The sequence below is a fragment of the Triticum dicoccoides genome, chromosome 2A (assembly GCF_002162155.2).
Source record: "Triticum dicoccoides isolate Atlit2015 ecotype Zavitan chromosome 2A, WEW_v2.0, whole genome shotgun sequence".
Taxonomy (NCBI): Eukaryota; Viridiplantae; Streptophyta; class Magnoliopsida; order Poales; family Poaceae; genus Triticum; species Triticum dicoccoides.
The window spans coordinates 376,572,652-376,589,131 of NC_041382.1; the positions used below are offsets into that span (position 1 = coordinate 376,572,652).

At 45.6% G+C, this 16,480-nt stretch overlaps 1 protein-coding gene across 1 annotated transcript; it reads left to right on the forward strand.

The window, feature by feature from the left end:
• The first annotated feature begins 9,063 nt into the window (after positions 1–9,063).
• On the forward strand, positions 9,064–14,249 carry LOC119354615. The gene is made up of 4 exons (XM_037621342.1): positions 9,064–9,401; positions 9,507–9,619; positions 11,158–11,327; positions 13,421–14,249. The coding sequence occupies exons 1-4, from the start codon at positions 9,314–9,316 to the stop codon at positions 13,866–13,868; spliced, it is 819 nt and encodes a 272-aa protein (XP_037477239.1). The 5' UTR covers positions 9,064–9,313; the 3' UTR covers positions 13,869–14,249.
• The last annotated feature ends 2,231 nt before the right edge of the window (positions 14,250–16,480 follow it).

Genomic DNA, 16,480 nt, shown 5'->3' on the forward strand with positions numbered 1-16,480 from the left:
TAACTAAGGAAAACATTGAGCGTATGAATGCTAAATATAAACTTGCTGGAGATAAGGGTAGAAAACATGTTGTGTTTGCGCCTGGAGATCTTGTTTGGTTACATTTGCGTAAAGATAGATTTCCTAATCTGCGCAAATCAAAGCTAATGCCACGTGCTGATGGTCCTTTTAAGGTATTAGAGAAAATAAATGATAATGCATATAAACTTGAGCTACCTGTAGATTTTGGGGTTAGTCCCACTTTTAACATTGCAGATTTGAAGCCTTATTTGGGTAAGGAAGATGCGCTTCCGTCGAGGACGACTTCATTTCAAGAAGGGGAGGATGATGAGGACATCAATACCATTGTTACACCCACAGCCCCTACTGTTACATATACTGGACCAATTACTAGAGCTCGTGCACGCCAATTAAATTACCAGGTACTTTCGTTTCTTGGTAATGATTCTAATGTTCATGAGATTATGATGTTGCCTAAATTGGATACATTTGTTTTGCTTACAAATGAAGGGCCTAGCTTGGAGAAGGATGAACATTGGAGCAAGAACACGCATGGAGTTGATGGCATGCGCAAGGGGATCAAGAACGGAGTTACAAGTGATGATTTCAGGACTTTGAAGCCGCCATAAGGAGTGCATGAAGCCTTGGACGAAATATACAAGATGCCACTTCATAATATTCGTCCATAGGCTATTCTAGGTGCTGCGTCACCTTATTAATGGGCCAGGCCCATGTAATTTCGAAATACTTAAGTATAGGCTATTTTTAGAGTCCGTATGTGTGGGGAAACAAGAGTTAGGGTTGGTTTCGGACCCCACCCTCAAGGGCCACGAAATTCCCCCCTCTTCCTCCATATATACAGCCCTTAGGGCGTCGTTTAGACTTTGGGTTTTGTTTAGATTAAAAGTTCGCCATAGCTGCAACTTCGCATACTTCGTTTGTGTCCAATGACCAGACCAAGACGTCACAGAACCCCACCTTGATCAATAAAGCTTTCATCTTATATTCGCAATATCCCGATTGCAAACTCAGTTTCTTGCTTGTTCTTCGTTTGCTCGCAGGAAACCGACCCTCGTGGTCAGGTTGATCGTGCTCCGGCGTGGTCAATAACCCTCGGAAGTTGGTTTAGCGATTGCTAAGGCGCGACGTCTTGCACGTTCGTAGTCGGATCGTCAAGGTCGACTCCCATAGAAAATGATAGCCACCATCTCATCGAAACATCGGGACACCTTAGCCTCTATTAGAAGGGATGCCACAACGGCCATTTTGAAGGGGGACAACTAGTACAAGCTATCCTAACTAAAGGTGGTCTTCGCCTGCCAAAGGCTCTGGTGGTGATGCCGTCTTGGGCTCGACGGTGACCTCCGTCCTGCTGTCCTGCTGGTCTTGGTCTCATTGCACCGATATGGAAACCATTGCATGATGCCTCGGTACTCATCGTATGTGCTTGCCTCCTTAGCACCAAAGAGAAAACGAGGACACTATGCGCGATGGCGCCTGCCTGGCACCCGCCTGGCCTCGGTCGTCATGGCTTACGTCATTGGAACCTCGCAAGGTTCGCCTTGCCTTGATCTCTCCGCCCCTCGCGAGCCAACCTGGTGAGGCCACTCCCAAGGAGGTCTTGTGTTGTCCGCCTCGCGAGGCTTGGCCCCTCGCGAGGGTCTTGAGCGTTTGCTGGTGAAGACGGGCCGTACTGGGCCGCGAGTGGAGCCACGCCATGGGCCGCAGGCAGGCAAGTCTGGGGACCCCTGTTCCCAGAACGCCGACACCGGCAACAGCGCCAGAAATTATCCTTGATGACAGCTGGAACTACGTCGGTATTTCCCCGAAGAGGGAGGGATGATGTAGCACAGCGACGGTAGGTATTACCCTCGGTTATGAAACCAAGGTATCGAACTAGTATGAGAACCAATCAACACAACATAAACAACACCTGCACACAAACAACAACACCTCGCAACCCGACGAGTTAAAGGGGTTGTCAATCCCTTCCGGGGTACGGCGCCTCAAGATAGGCAAGTGGACGTGAGATAAATTGTAGTAGATTGATATCGAACGCCAAATAAAATAAATAAAGATAAAACGCAGCAAGGTATTTTTGTATTTTTTTGGTTTAATAGATCTGAATAAAAATGCAAAGGAAAAGTAGATCGCAAGGCAAATATATGAGGAAGAAGACCTGGGGCCGTAGGTTTCACTAGTGGCTTCTCTCGAGAAAAATAGCAAATGGTGGGTAAACAAATTACTATTGGGCAATTGATAGAACTTCAAATAATTATGACGATATCCAGGCAATTTTCATTACATAGGAATCACGTCCAAGATTAGTAGACCGACTCCTGCCTGCATCTACTACTATTACTCCACACATCGACCGCTATCCAGCATGCATCTAATGTATTAAGTTCATGAAAAAATGGAGTAATGCAATAACAACAATGACATGATGCAGACAAGATCCGTTTGTTTTTATCCTTAGTAGCAACGATACATACGTGTCGGTTCCCTTTTTGTCACTGATATCGAGCACCGTAAGATCGAACCCACTAGCGGGCACCTCTTCCCATTGCAAGAGAAATAGATCAAGTTGGCCAAACAAAACCCAAATATCAAATAAGAATTACGAGGCTATAAGAGATCATGCATATAAGAGATCAAAGGAACTCAAATAACTTTCATGGATATAAAAAGATATGACTGATCATAAACTCGAAGTTCATCAGATCCCAACAAACACAATGCAAAAGAGTTACATCATATGGATCTCCAAGAGACCATTGTATTGAGAATCTAGTGAGAGAGAGAGAGACAAAGCCATCTAGCTACTAACTACGGACCCGAAGGTCTACAAAGGACTACTCACGCATCATCGGAGAGGCACCAATGGAAGTGGTGAACCCCTCCGTGATGGTGTCTAGATTGGATCTGGTGATTCTGGACTCTGTGGCGGCTGGATGAATATTTCGTCGACCCTCCTAGGGTTTTTGGAATATTGTGGTATTTATAGAGCAAACAGGCGGTCCGGGGGGCACTCGAGGTGGGCATAACCCACCAGGGCACGCCTGGGCCTCCTGGGGCGCCCTGGTGGGTTGTGCCCCCCTCGGGGCACCCCCAGGTGCAACCAGGGCCAATTGCCTTCCTTCTGGCCCATAAAAAATCATCATGGAGTTTCGTGGCATTTGGACTTCGTTTGATATTGATTTCCTGTGATGTAAAAAACAGTAAATGGCACTTGGCACTATGTCAATAGGTTAGTACCAAAAAATGATATAAAATGACTATAAAATGATTATAAAACATCTAAGATTAATAATAAAACAACATGGAACAATCCAAAATTATAGATACGTTGGAGATGTATCAGTGTTCTTGAATCATCAGGGCCAGAGTGTCAAATGAGCTGTGAAGTGATCTCAATAGCTTTCTAAGCGCATATAGCGCCACCCCTAGTTGGTTTTGGAGTATTGACGACAAACGTGGTTGAGATACTAATGTGTTTGCGAGAATTGCAGGATAGCAAAGGTAGTAGTCCCTCATTGATTCGGTTTACCTACCAGAGATGACCCCTAAAATGTATGAAGACATTGAAGAAAATGGTGGTTCGTGAAGACATTCATGTTGAAGATAATGACCTATAAAGGCATTCACTTTGAAGACTATGGAGCGCGAAGACATAGTTTCTTTCGTAGTTCCTTTTCTTCTTTCTTGAGTCATAGGAACCACCGTACTGTTAAGTGGGGTCCAAGTGAACAAAGTCATATGACTAAAGTGACGCTCAACCAAAATCCTATGTCTTCAAGCAAAGACAGTGATAGCAAATCTTATCCAGAGTTGGATGAGTCAGCTTTGATTGTAGCCCAAGCCAAGCTACCGCGTGTGTTTGATATCTGACCATTGGACACGTGTTGGTTCCTTAGTGACCCAAGGTCATTTCAGACATATCATGCCGGGTTGCCTCCAGGCTATAAATAGCCCACCCCCTACACCATAAATTGGTGGCTGCTCAGAGTTAATGCACGACTTTTGTCGTTTGAGAGCAACCCACCTCCGTAGCGTTTGAGAGAGAGATCCTTGTGAGGAAAAAGCCCAAAACACCCAGAGGCAAAGAGTGTTAGGCATCACTGAAGTCTTTCTGTCCGCGTGACCTAAAGACTTGTTACACTTGAGGACTGTGCATCCTCCAGCCGGTTAGGCGTCATGTTCTGAGCATCCAAGAGTCATTGTGGATTGTCGGTGAGCGGAGTCTGTGAAGGTTTGGAAGTCTACCTTGAAGACTTACCAGAGTGATTGGGCGAGGACTGGGTGTCCTTAGCTCAAGGGGAATAAGGTGAAGACACGGTCTTCTGAGTTTAATCTCAGCCTCCCTAACTAGAAGTACAGTTTTCACAGCAACTGGAATTGGTCTACCAAATCCTTGTCTTCACCAAGCTACTGGTTCTATCCCTTACTTCCTTTACATTTCAGTTTGTCTTTGTGAAGTCATTGCTTGCCTGCCTGATCTGTTTGACTTCACCGTGTGAAGATTATTACCTGTTTGGCTTCAAACTGTCTTCCATTCTGATCCATACCATCTAGCTGCTGTTAGTCTTCGTACTTTCACTATTGTTTACTTGACTATGGCTTGTCTAGTGTAGTTTATCTTCCCCTGCATATCACATAGTTCCATTTGAACTGTTTGTCTTCAAAGACCTCGTGTTTTGAAGACTTTCATAAAAATCACATATTCACCCTCCCCTCTAGTCGATAACTAGCACTTTCAAGCTTCTTCACAATTTCATGCTTGGTGATCTCAGCGGCGCCGAGTGCGCGAAGCTGATTGGTGATATCAGTGAGGTGATCAAACATGAGCTGGACATTCTCATTGTCGTTTCTCTTGAAGCGGTTGAAGAGATTGTGAAGAACATCAATCCTCGAGTCTCTCTGAGTTGAGGCGCCTTCGTTGACCTTGGACAGCCAGTCCCATACTAGCTTCACATTTTTCAGAGCACTCACACGGCCATATTGTTCTTTGGTCAAATGACCATAGATGATGTTCTTAGTGGTCGAGTCCAGTTGCGCGAACCACTTGACATGAACAGCGATGACACCTTCACCGACCTTGGGAACGCCAGTCATGACGACATACCAGAGGTCGATGTCAATGGCTTCAAGATGCATACGCATCTTATTATTCCAGTAGGGGTAATCAGTGCCATCGAAAACTGGGCACGCAACGAAGACCTTGATTATCCCTGCAATCGACATAGCTAAAACTCCAGGTGGTTAAACCGAATCACACACAATAAGAGAGCACCTTGCTCTGATACCAATTGAAAGTGCTAGTTATCGACTAGAGGGGGGATAGGCGATTTTTATGGAAGTCTTCAAAACACGAGGTCTTTGAAGACAAATTGTTAGAATGAACCTATATGATATGCAGCGGAAGATGAACTACACTAGACAAGCCATAGTCAATTAAGCAATGAAGTGAAAACACAAAGACTAACAGCAGATAGGTAGTATGGATCGGAATGGAAGATAGTATGAAGCCAAACAGGTAATAGTCTTCACACAGTGAAGTCAAACAAATCAGGCAGGCAGGCAATGACTTCACGAAGATAAACTGAAAAGTAAAGGAAGTAGGGGATAGAACCAGTAGCTTGGTGAAGACAAGGATTTGGTAGACCAGTTCCAGATTGAACTCAGAAGACTGTGTCTTCACCTTATTCCCCTTGAGCTAAGGACACCCAGTCCTGGCCCAATCACTCTGGTAAGTCTTCAAGGTAGACTTCCAAACCTTCACCGACCTTGGGAACGCCAGTCATGACGACATACCAGAGGTCAATGTCAATGGCTTCAAGATGCACACGCATCTTATTATTCCAGTAGGGGTAATCAGTGCCATCGAAAACTGGGCACGCAACGAAGACCTTGATTATCCCTGCAGTCGACATAGCTAAAACTCCAGGTGGTTAAACCGAATCACACACAATAAGGGAGCACCTTGCTCTAATACCAATTGAAAGTGCTAGTTATCGACTAGAGGGGGGATAGGCGATTTTTATGGGAGTCTTCAAAACACGAGGTCTTTGAAGACAAATTGTTAGAATGAACCTATATGATATGCAGCGGAAGATGAACTACACTAGACAAGCCATAGTCAATTAAGCAATGAAGCGAAAACACGAAGACTAACAGCAGATAGGTAGTATGGATCGGAATGGAAGACAGTATGAAGCCAAACAGGTAATAGTCTTCACACAGTGAAGTCAAACAAATCAGGCAGGCAGGCAATGACTTCACGAAGATAAACTGAAAAGTAAAGGAAGTAGGGGATAGAACCAGTAGCTTGGTGAAGACAAGGATTTGGTAGACCAGTTCCAGATTGAACTCAGAAGACTGTGTCTTCACCTTATTCCCCTTGAGCTAAGGACACCCAGTCCTAGCCCAATCACTCTGGTAAGTCTTCAAGGTAGACTTCCAAACCTTCACATACTCCGTTCACTGGCGATGCACAACAACTCTTGGATCCTCAGAACGTGACGCCTAACCGGCTGGAGGATACACAATCCTCAAGTGTAACAAGTCTTCAGGTCACGCGGACAGAAAGACTTCAGTGATGCCTAACACTCTTCGGCTCTGGGTGTTTTTGGGCTTTGTCCTCACAAGGATCTCTCTCTCTCAAAGGCTTCAGAGGTGGGTTTCTCTCAAACGACAAAAGCCGTGCACTTACTCTAAGCAGCCACCAATTTATGGTGTAGGAGGTAGGCTATTTATAACCAGAAGGTAACCCGTCATGATATGTCCGAAATGACCCTGGGTCACTAAGGAATCGACACATGTCCAACGGTCGGATTTCAAACACACGCGGCAGCTTGGCTTGGACTACAAGCAAAGCTGACTTATCCAGCTCTGGATAAGATTTTGCTCTCATTGTCTTCACTCGAAGACATATGATTTTGGTTGAGCATCACTTCAGTCATCTGACTTTGTTCACTTGGACCCCCACTTAACAGTACGGTGGTTCCTATGACTCAATACAGAAGAAAAGGAAACTACGAAAGAAACTATGTCTTCGCACTCCATAGTCTTCAAGTGAATGTCACAAGTCATTATCTTCAACGTGAATGTCTTCACGAACCACCATTGTCTTCAATGTCTTCATACATTTTTAGGGGTCATCTCTGATAGGTAAACCGAATCAACAAGGGACTACTACCTGTGTTATCCTGTAATTCTCACAAACACATTAGTCCCTCAACCACGTTTGTCATCAATACTCCAAAACCAACTAGGGGGTGCACTAGATGCACTTACAGTACCGCTCCGGGCGCTCCAGCGGAGACGCAAAAACCGCGCGCGCGGCATAACTAGTTCAACGCGTGGGCAGAAACGCCATCGCGCGCCGTTTATTTGTTGCGCCCGCTCCCGCGCGCTGGACACTCGAGCGTCCGCTCGCAACTTCCACCTACCCCCCATCCAGCCGCTGGCACCGCCGCCACCCGCTCCACCCCATTTGTTCCGGCGACCATTCCGGCGCTTCCCTGGCCTATTGCCGCACCGCCGCTGCTTCCTCCGTCTCCCTCTAGTTGTCGCCGCCCCTCGCGCGCGGCATTCCTTCGACGAACAGCCCGCAAGGTGTTCGACAAAACGCTTGCAAGGTATGTATTGCTTCAACTTCACATTTTTTACATGAATTTGGTGCATGTTGTTTGTAGTTTTTATAGCCTAGTTTAAATTGAACATTGTAGATGAGTTCGTCATATGATTCTCCCGAAGAAGAATTTGATATGGAAGAGGAGGAGGATCTTGCAATGATCCTAGCTATGCACATCAATAAAGCCCGAAGCACGGTGGTTCGGTTATGGGTGGGCAGAAAATTGTGCAAGTGTTTGGCAAGGAGTATTTGAGATCTCCCAATGCTGAAGGCGCCGTAAGGCTATTGGAGATGAACAAAGCTCGCGACTTCCTAGGTATGCTTGGCTCAATAGATTGCATGCATTAGAGTTGGAAGAATTGTCCTAAGGCATGGCATGGCCAATTCCATGCCCCAAAAAAGGGTTCTACTATAATCCTTGAAGTGGTGGCCGATCAAGAGACTTGGATTTGGCATGTTTTTTGGAATGCCTGGATCTTTGAATGACATCAACGTTGTTAATCAGTCACCACTGATGAATAAGATTGCAAATGGTGAATTGCCACTGGTGCAGTTTGTAGCAAATGGCTGTACATACAACTATGGCTACTATCTTGCAAATGGCATCTACCCAAAGTGGCAGACATTTGTGAAACCGTTGAAAAAACCAGAAGATAAGAAAAATCTTGATTTCCACAATGCTCAGGCGGCGGCTAGAAAAGATGTGGAGAGAGCTTTTGGGATTTTGCAAGCCCAATTTGCTATTGTGAGAGGACCGGCTAGATTTTGGGATCAAAAGATGCTTTGGTACATCATGCACGCTTGTGTGATCATGCATAACATGATCATCGAGAATGAGCGTGGCCAAGATTTAGACTACTCTCACTATAAGCTCTTGAGACATCCCATGCGAGTGCGGCGGAGGGCTGCCAGGGTGGCCCGTTTTGTTGCCTCCTATCGTGCCATTCGACGTGCCGAAACGAATGATGATCTTCAGAAGGATCTCATCGAGGAGTGGTGGGCATAAAATGGCCGGCAAAGAGCATCATGATTTGTGCGGTTGATGTTATATTGTTGAACTATTTGTTGTATTGAAAGATAAACTATTTGTTTGAGTTGTAATAACGAAATTAAACTATTTATTGTTGATTTATTTTGTTTGTGTTCGATCTTCTTAATTGTGTTTGGAATGCATATGTTGTTTGTGTTAGAGCGTGTGCAGTATTTTTGCAATGTCGGTTGGACGCGCACGCTAAACTTTACAGCGGCCGCTGGAGTCAGCACTTCGCGCCGCGCAAAAAAGATTATCAAAACGCTGCAAACACTTTTTTAACGCGCTAGGCGGCCGTTGGAGATGTTCTCAGCCGCTGTGAAGATGCCCCGGCTATTCGAGAAGAAGAAAAAGCAGCGGCCACCATAGCACATGAGCCTACCTACCCTCTAGTATTTCTCTTGCCTTTATTCGTCCCCTCCATCCCTAAAAACAAAATAAAAGAAATCGTCCCCTCCTCGTCGTCGCTGCCGTCGCTGAGTGCGAACTCCGTCGTGTCCTCCCCTCTCCCTCTCTCTATCCTCTCTCTCTCTCTCTCTCTCTCTCTCTCTGCTAATCTGAGTTCCTCGTTGAGAAGAGGAACCGAGGGGCGCGGCAGCGACTCCGCCCGTGATGGTCGCCCGCCGCGCTCTGTGGCGGACGCGGACATGCACAGCTCCTCCCCCTCCTCCGCCGCCGTCGCGTATTCTTCCTCGTCTCCATCACACCTCTCCCCAGTAGACGGCTTCCTCTGCGGTAATTATTAACCCGTCCGATCCACTTCTTCTTCTTGTTCTCCTTCCTGCTCCTGTGGGGAATTCCGTCGAGCACCTCGCTTACCCGCGTGATTTGGTCCATCAGTGAAGGAGGGGGTCGACGAGATGATCAAGCACGTCGCCAATGAGCCCTCCCTCGGGCTCTACTTCGTCCAGCAGCACGCTCAGGCATCCATGCCCATCCTCCTTGACGTCAAGGTCTGCTCTCCCTCTCAATTTGCTCTCTGTTCAGTGCCCATAACGATGATTGGCCTTTAAGCATGTTGCGTTGCGCATTGGCATTAGGATTTAGACCGGTTTGGATTTGACAGAAGTCACACACTGGGCTTGTATTGATTAAGGGAATCAGGTTGGGTAAGATTGGTTTGGGGGTGCATGTACAGGATACCATGGGATGGTTTCTCCACTATAGTGCTCGATTTTAGTATGATTCCTTTGTTAGATACTATTACGCAATTTGCACAATTCCTCGGATATGCAGCAATCTTGAATGTTGTGCGCATATAGGTTGAGCTGAGTGATATTTTTCTTCAATGTATGTTCTTTTTATGGAACAATGTCAAATTGATCACATCTTGCATGTGCAAGATGTAGTAGTATATGAAGTAATATACACTTATGGAACTAGAAGGAAAATGATTATGTACTCCCTGGAGTACGTACTCCCATATTCAATATACCACATAGATGAGTCCATTATACCTCTTTATCATTTTTAATATACTTCATTTATAATTACCAGATACTCCAAAGTGAGTTAAATGAAAAAAATTGCGCGAGTCCACATATTTTACAAAGTTCGCATATATACTGTTTTTTTCATATGTAAAAAGATATATTACAAAATATGTGTGCAAACGATATTATTGAAAATGATAAAGAGGTACAATAGATGCGTATACCAGGTATATTGAATATAGGAGTACATACTACCAGGAGTACAGAAAATGAGTCCGAACTAGAAAGGTTAATATGATGGGACCACACACTTCTATCATATGACCGACTCTTTGACTGGATTGGTCTGACAATCTTTAGTGCATCCATAGATAGGCTCATTCCAGACTTTATAAGACCATTTTAGTTGCAGAGCCAACTAGTCACCTACGTGCTAGCCAGTCCAGAGCCAATCCAAGTCAATTTCTGTTTAGCACTGGTGGAGCCTGGTTTGGAGAAAGCCAGCTTTAGCATTTAAATTGGTTTCTCTTTTCCAGCAACCTAGGTCCTTCTGCTTTTAAGTTGCCAAAACATGGTATGACTTGGATATCCATGAAGCTTCATTCACGATTGCAATAGCTTATTTGGGATCACTGTTCAGGCCGTTACTTTTTCTTTCTAAGTTCTAAAATGTCCTTTTCCTTCTACTCCCTCCATTCGAAATTAATTGAAGTTCTAGGTTTGTCCAATGTCAAATTTATTTAAGTTGATCAAGTTTATAGAAAAATATGGTAAGATCTACAACATCAATATACATAGCACGGAAGTATATTTTGTGAAGAATCTAATGAAATTAACTTGGTGTTCCAGATATCGATATATTTTCCCACAAACTTGGTCAAAACTTACACAAGTTTGACTTAGGATAAACCTAGAACTTCTATTAATTTGGGACGGAGGGAGTAGCACCATAAGTTTCAATACTGGCTGACATTTGCTAATTCTGAGTTCTTTAATGACTTGATCTGTTCTAGCACAAACCAAGCAGAGATTCTAACATGGCATTTCTGGTTCATCAGGGCAAGGTTACAGAAAAGACTTGTGAGATAACATTACACACTGAAGATATAGAGGATTCTATTTGTGCTGTGAGGTCCATGGCTGAGTTTGGACTTCCAATTGCTGATGATATGATAAAGGACATAAATAAATCTCTAAAGATAATGTCGAAGACCCAACCAAAGAAAGGGTAAGTATTTAGCAATCTTGAGGATTTCCTTCTGGTTTTTGTTTGATTACCTTGTGGCATTGAGCGGTCGGACCCTTCCCCGGACCCTGTGCAAGCGGGAGCTACATGCACCGGGCTGCCCCTCTACCTTGTGGCATTGATATGGTTCTGTTTTTTCGAACGTGATGTGGAGTCTCCTAGCAGGCTAGCATCCTGAAGTTCCTGCATTCATGCCATCTGTACACTAAAGTCACTGCATGCATTCATCCCATCCGTAGAATAGACACTCGTTCCTTTTTCATTTAGGAGCAGTCCATCTTTATGTATTACTAGATGATACCCCGCGCCTTGCAGTATATTTCAGTAAGATTTGATTATATGAACATGAATATTTGGATTAATAATATAAGAACTAAAACTTAAAATATATGTAATTTTAAAATATTGATTGAATATAATTAGCATAATATACTCCCTCCGTCCGAAAAAGCTTGTCCCAAGCTTGTTTCTCAAATGAATGTATCTAGCTAAACCTGGGAATAGTTTGACATCCAAACTAAATCCAACCCGAACTATAGGACTGCATGTCGATCATCCAAACCAAATCAAACCAAACTTTGTTGGCTAGAGTCTAGACCAAACCAAACTCTGAGTTATTCACTCAAACCAATCCAAACCGTCTCCTATTTTTGGATTGAATCCACAGATTCAAACCATAGACAAATCCATATGCACATGCTTATCTAACGGACTGGTACTCTAGTAAGAATCCTCTACCGGAGTCAGCGATCGCAACACCAGGGAGGTAGAAGTAGAACTAGTTGATTTCACGCGCCATCACGCCGCTAGTGACGTCAAGCGTCGCGTAGCTGACCTTGCCGCAGTTGCTTGTCTTGCCATAGTCGCGCATCCTTGCCATCGACGTCCCATCGTTGCAGTGCCCTTTGGGTCATGCGGTGCCGTCGGGACCCCATCTCCTGGAGCTCCGGGATGGACGCCGCTGTCGTCGCACTCCACGCTGGCGCCGAGACGCCGAGGGCTTCGACCGCCGGGGACGCGCTCGCGGCAGCCTCCGCCTCTGCCCGGTGCAAACACCGGGACGAAAGTGAACTCGCGGCATGCGCTAGGCCTGGGTCATGCGCAAGCGCGCTTCCATCTCAAAATACTAGCTCGCGGCCACCTCCTTGCCTTGCGCCTAGTGTTGTGCCTTCGCGCGACCACCTTCCGGTGTTGTCTAATGATCGCGCGTGCAGGGTCGTGACATAGGACTGTTCCTGTCGCTCCCGGAGCACCTTCTCGCCGACTGTGATTTCTTATCCTCCTCTTTTCTCCATGGTCGAGCAACCATAGCACGCCATTGCCGCATGTCTGGAGTCACGGCTCTGTTTTTCTTCTCCTAATTGATTTCCTGTACGCATTCTTGGCTTCTTGCCATGGATGGGGTTGTGGCTGATCGGCTGCCATCATTTTGTCACCGTATTCAGTGCGTAGAGCACCATGGAGAACTCTCTCTCTGCCTGTGTAGCCTTCTTCTCAACAGAGAGCTTGTGGCGATGCGCCGTCGAGGACTGTGGTCATGTGAATGACCGCCATGAGTGGAAGCGCTGGTCTCGTACAGTTTGGTCGCTGGATTTGGTTTTTGACCATGGGTTGAAACAGTCTGAAACCAATTTGTATGTGTCCAGACCGAACCAAACTAATCCAGTAATACGCAAAACCCAGATCACACCAGATTATGTTAGGGGCTCAGCCCATTCAATCCAATCCAAAGACAGTTTTGTAGGAAAACCGAACTGAAACTAAGGTTTCAATCCAAACTATTCCCAGGTTTATATCTAGCACTAACTTGGTGCTAGATACATCCATTTGAGGGACAAGTTTTTTCAGACAGAGGGAGTTATTACCTACACTCTGTTTTTATATGTGCTTCCAATAAGGTAGAAAACTTAAATATTCGACTTCTGCCCAATAAACCACTCAGGGATCTCGGCTTGATTAACCCTTAGCCCCCTGTTGTATCATATTATTGTGTGCACAAAGGCCATGCTCTTAATTTTTTTGTAGAGGAAGCTATCCTCTTTAGTTGGTTCTGAGAAGTGAATTATTGTGTCCAGGTTAACCCAGAACCCCATTTGGGGGTTCCAATCAGACAAAAGCTCGGAAGCATGGAACGATTTGGACGCAACTAATGGTGGAAGTAGCAAGAACTATTTGTCTTCCATGTTGAACACCGCAAAGCAAAAGGCATCGAGTCTCAGATGGCCACAGACTGATTTCGCTATGAACGATGGCGTTAGTGAGAAGTCAGTGTCATCTACAGCTCAGGAGTCGTCACAAGCCGGAGGACATGGTGCGTCAACACCCTCGGATGCAGAAAGGGACGAAGTCTCCATTTCAAGCCGATTGTTGGAAAATAAAAATGCAGGTACTATGAACCAGGGCCTGTCTGCTTCTGATATCTCCCACACGGCGGAGAGCTACAACAAGTTCAAAGAAGAACAGGAACTGAAACTGCAAGAGTGGCTCAGGGAGTCGAAAGAAGCTGACGATAATAGAGGTTGAGACTGTTGTACCAGCTCCGGTGTTTCCACCGCTGTCAGAGCACGTCAGAAATGAAAAACATGTCCAAACCTTGGAATATGTTTATGACCACAGATCTTTTTGTATTGATGATCAGTGTACATGTGCGGCGTCTCTGTAAACATTCGTGTTCACTTTGCAGCTGTTACATTGATATTCACAAGGCAGAGAGATCTCTCTCGAGTGTATTGTTGTATAACAGCCTGAATTACAGCAGAACATGTTTGTTATTGGTTTCTTTTTTTTGAATTGTTTGGATTGCTTACCACATATTTCATGTGGTAAATATGTTTGTTATTGTACTTGGGAGCTTGGAAGTGGTTTTTATATATAAACTGATGTGCCCTCTTGTGCCGAGATTCATGACGAGCTTGCTTTGGTTGTTGTGGGTTTTGGGTCTTCACCCGTCAGAGAAGAGATAGGAAGCCGTGAGCCTGTAGAAGTGAAATCGCGAGAGGGGAAAGTGTTGGCGTCCCAAGCAGCAGCGAGGGAAAATGTGTCGGCCTGGAACGTGCATCAGCACTCGACACAGGCGATGAAATTCTTCTTCCGGCGCGAGTTGGCTTTAAGATGGAAAAAGAGACCCCTATAATCTTGCCTCCATCTCATGAACTGCAGCCAGTTGTCATGGGCTTGCCAAGTTAGTGACACTGAAGTGCTACCTCTTGCTCTTGTGGAGTTGGCTTTGAGCAGTGAGCACCAGCTGGTGCAGAAACTTGGAGACCACATTTAGTACTGTAGTTGTTTTGGGTTCCAATTAGAGGAGGCTCACAACATTCACAGGTTAGTCAACTTGCAAACTTGCAGTTCACATTACTTTTTTTTACAATGATGGATTTCATTGACTCAAAATGAAGCACCAATGCGATACAAACACGATGAGTGTACATTCAATCTCTCCATGACTAAGATGCGCATGATCAACACCAACGCGCGCACACACAAAGAATGACAATGGTTAAGAGCAAAGCAATACAAGATCAAAGCTATGACTGGGCAGGCAGTGGCAAAAGAAAAAAAAAACTTCGAAACAATGGTCGACGAACTACAACAACCACCATCCGTGCTAATCATCTCTTGACATCACAGGGATAGCGAGAAACATTTGTCAGCAACAACGCCTCCAAGGGGGCGATGCTCAAGTACCACCGTCATCGGATCCAACCACGAAAGGTCAGATCATGGATTTCACCCTGAAGATCAAGTCTGAGCAAATCCTTCAACAAGGATACCGAGCAAAAAACACTACCATTGCCAGGCTACGTTGCACAGATACTTCTTTTTTGCATGGTAATACGTGTCTCATTTATAAAATAAAGATTCAGTTACAAGGCATGTAAGCACCAACATTACAAGACTGAAAAGATAAGATAATCCAATGCAAAAACCAGCGCCTGTTCCTCTCCTCTGGCACCACCGAAGCGGCCACCAAAGGAAAAAAAACAGATCGCCTCTTCACCCGAGCTCGACGCGGCTCCATCGCTGATCAGCAGCTTTACGGACCTCGAAAGTAGTTTGCCAGAAGCAAACCCATTGTCGTTGAAAGAATCAGACCGAGGCAACATGTCCCCGGACACGCCATCGAACACTAGATCTGACACCCCCGCACGACAACGACGTCGAAGGAGGAAACCAGAACTGTCAGCCACCAACCACAAACCCAGCATGGGATGCACCATCTTCCAGCTGTCACTTGCGCAGACAACCGTCTGCGTGTACTCCTGGACGACAAAACCTCCCTGCTCTACCATGATGTCGGAGACAACGCCACAACAACGGGGACATAGCAGAAGGAGAGACACACCTGATGAAGTCGCCGCCGCCTTGCCGACACCATCCATGAACCCTAACACAGCCGATCTGAAGGATCGTCAAACACATGATGCCATCAACTCCGAGACGCCGCCATGAAGGGCACCGCCGGTGTGGGAGTGAAGCTGAGGCAGATTTATTCGTCCGGGTGCCGCTCCCACCACCCCAACGGCACACCATGACCTACAAATCTAAAACCTAAATACAGAGCGGAGGAACAGGGCCCCCCTCCCTCCTACCGCCGGAGCAGCCGGAGGGAGAGGGGGCCAACGCCCTGGCCGACTAAGATCGGAGGAAGAAAATCGCCTCCCTAGTCGCCTGGCGTGGTGGTGGCTACGGTAGGGAAGACGTACATATGCTCGATAGATTGCACAGATACTGCATAAAGCGCTCTTATCTAGCCAGATACTGCCCCGATACGTATCCTGTATGTATCCTTCAATTTATTGATTTTTAAAAAATGTTTGATATGCTTGGGATATAGCTGCATTACGTTTTGGATACGAGAAACACTTCGTTTTGACGTGAAAACCCCTTGACTCCCTCGTGGAGCCGCCACACGTCTCCATGACTTCTCAGCCCGTCGAGTCCTCTCCTCTCCTACATGTTCCTTCTGAATTCCAATCAAATCTCTGATTTGTCGCCACCTTGCCACTGGCTAGAGACTTGTGCGTGTTTGAAGGAAAACCACGACACTCATTTTGGAACAGAGGGACTACATATATACAAATGTATCCCCATATCACAATTTTTAGAAAATTAGCTCGGGTGTATCACCATAT

What these genes read in the sequence shown, in the direction of transcription:
- LOC119354615 (XM_037621342.1), top strand. Translation starts at nt 9,314, where the DNA reads ATGCACAGCTCCTCCCCCTCCTCCGCCGCCGTCGCGTATTCTTCCTCG. An exon ending in CCATCCTCCTTGACGTCAAG is followed by an intron (nt 9,620 to 11,157) that starts GTCTGCTCTCCC and finishes CTGGTTCATCAG; the next exon opens with GGCAAGGTTACAGAAAAGAC. An exon ending in AAGACCCAACCAAAGAAAGG is followed by an intron (nt 11,328 to 13,420) that starts GTAAGTATTTAG and finishes TATTGTGTCCAG; the next exon opens with GTTAACCCAGAACCCCATTT.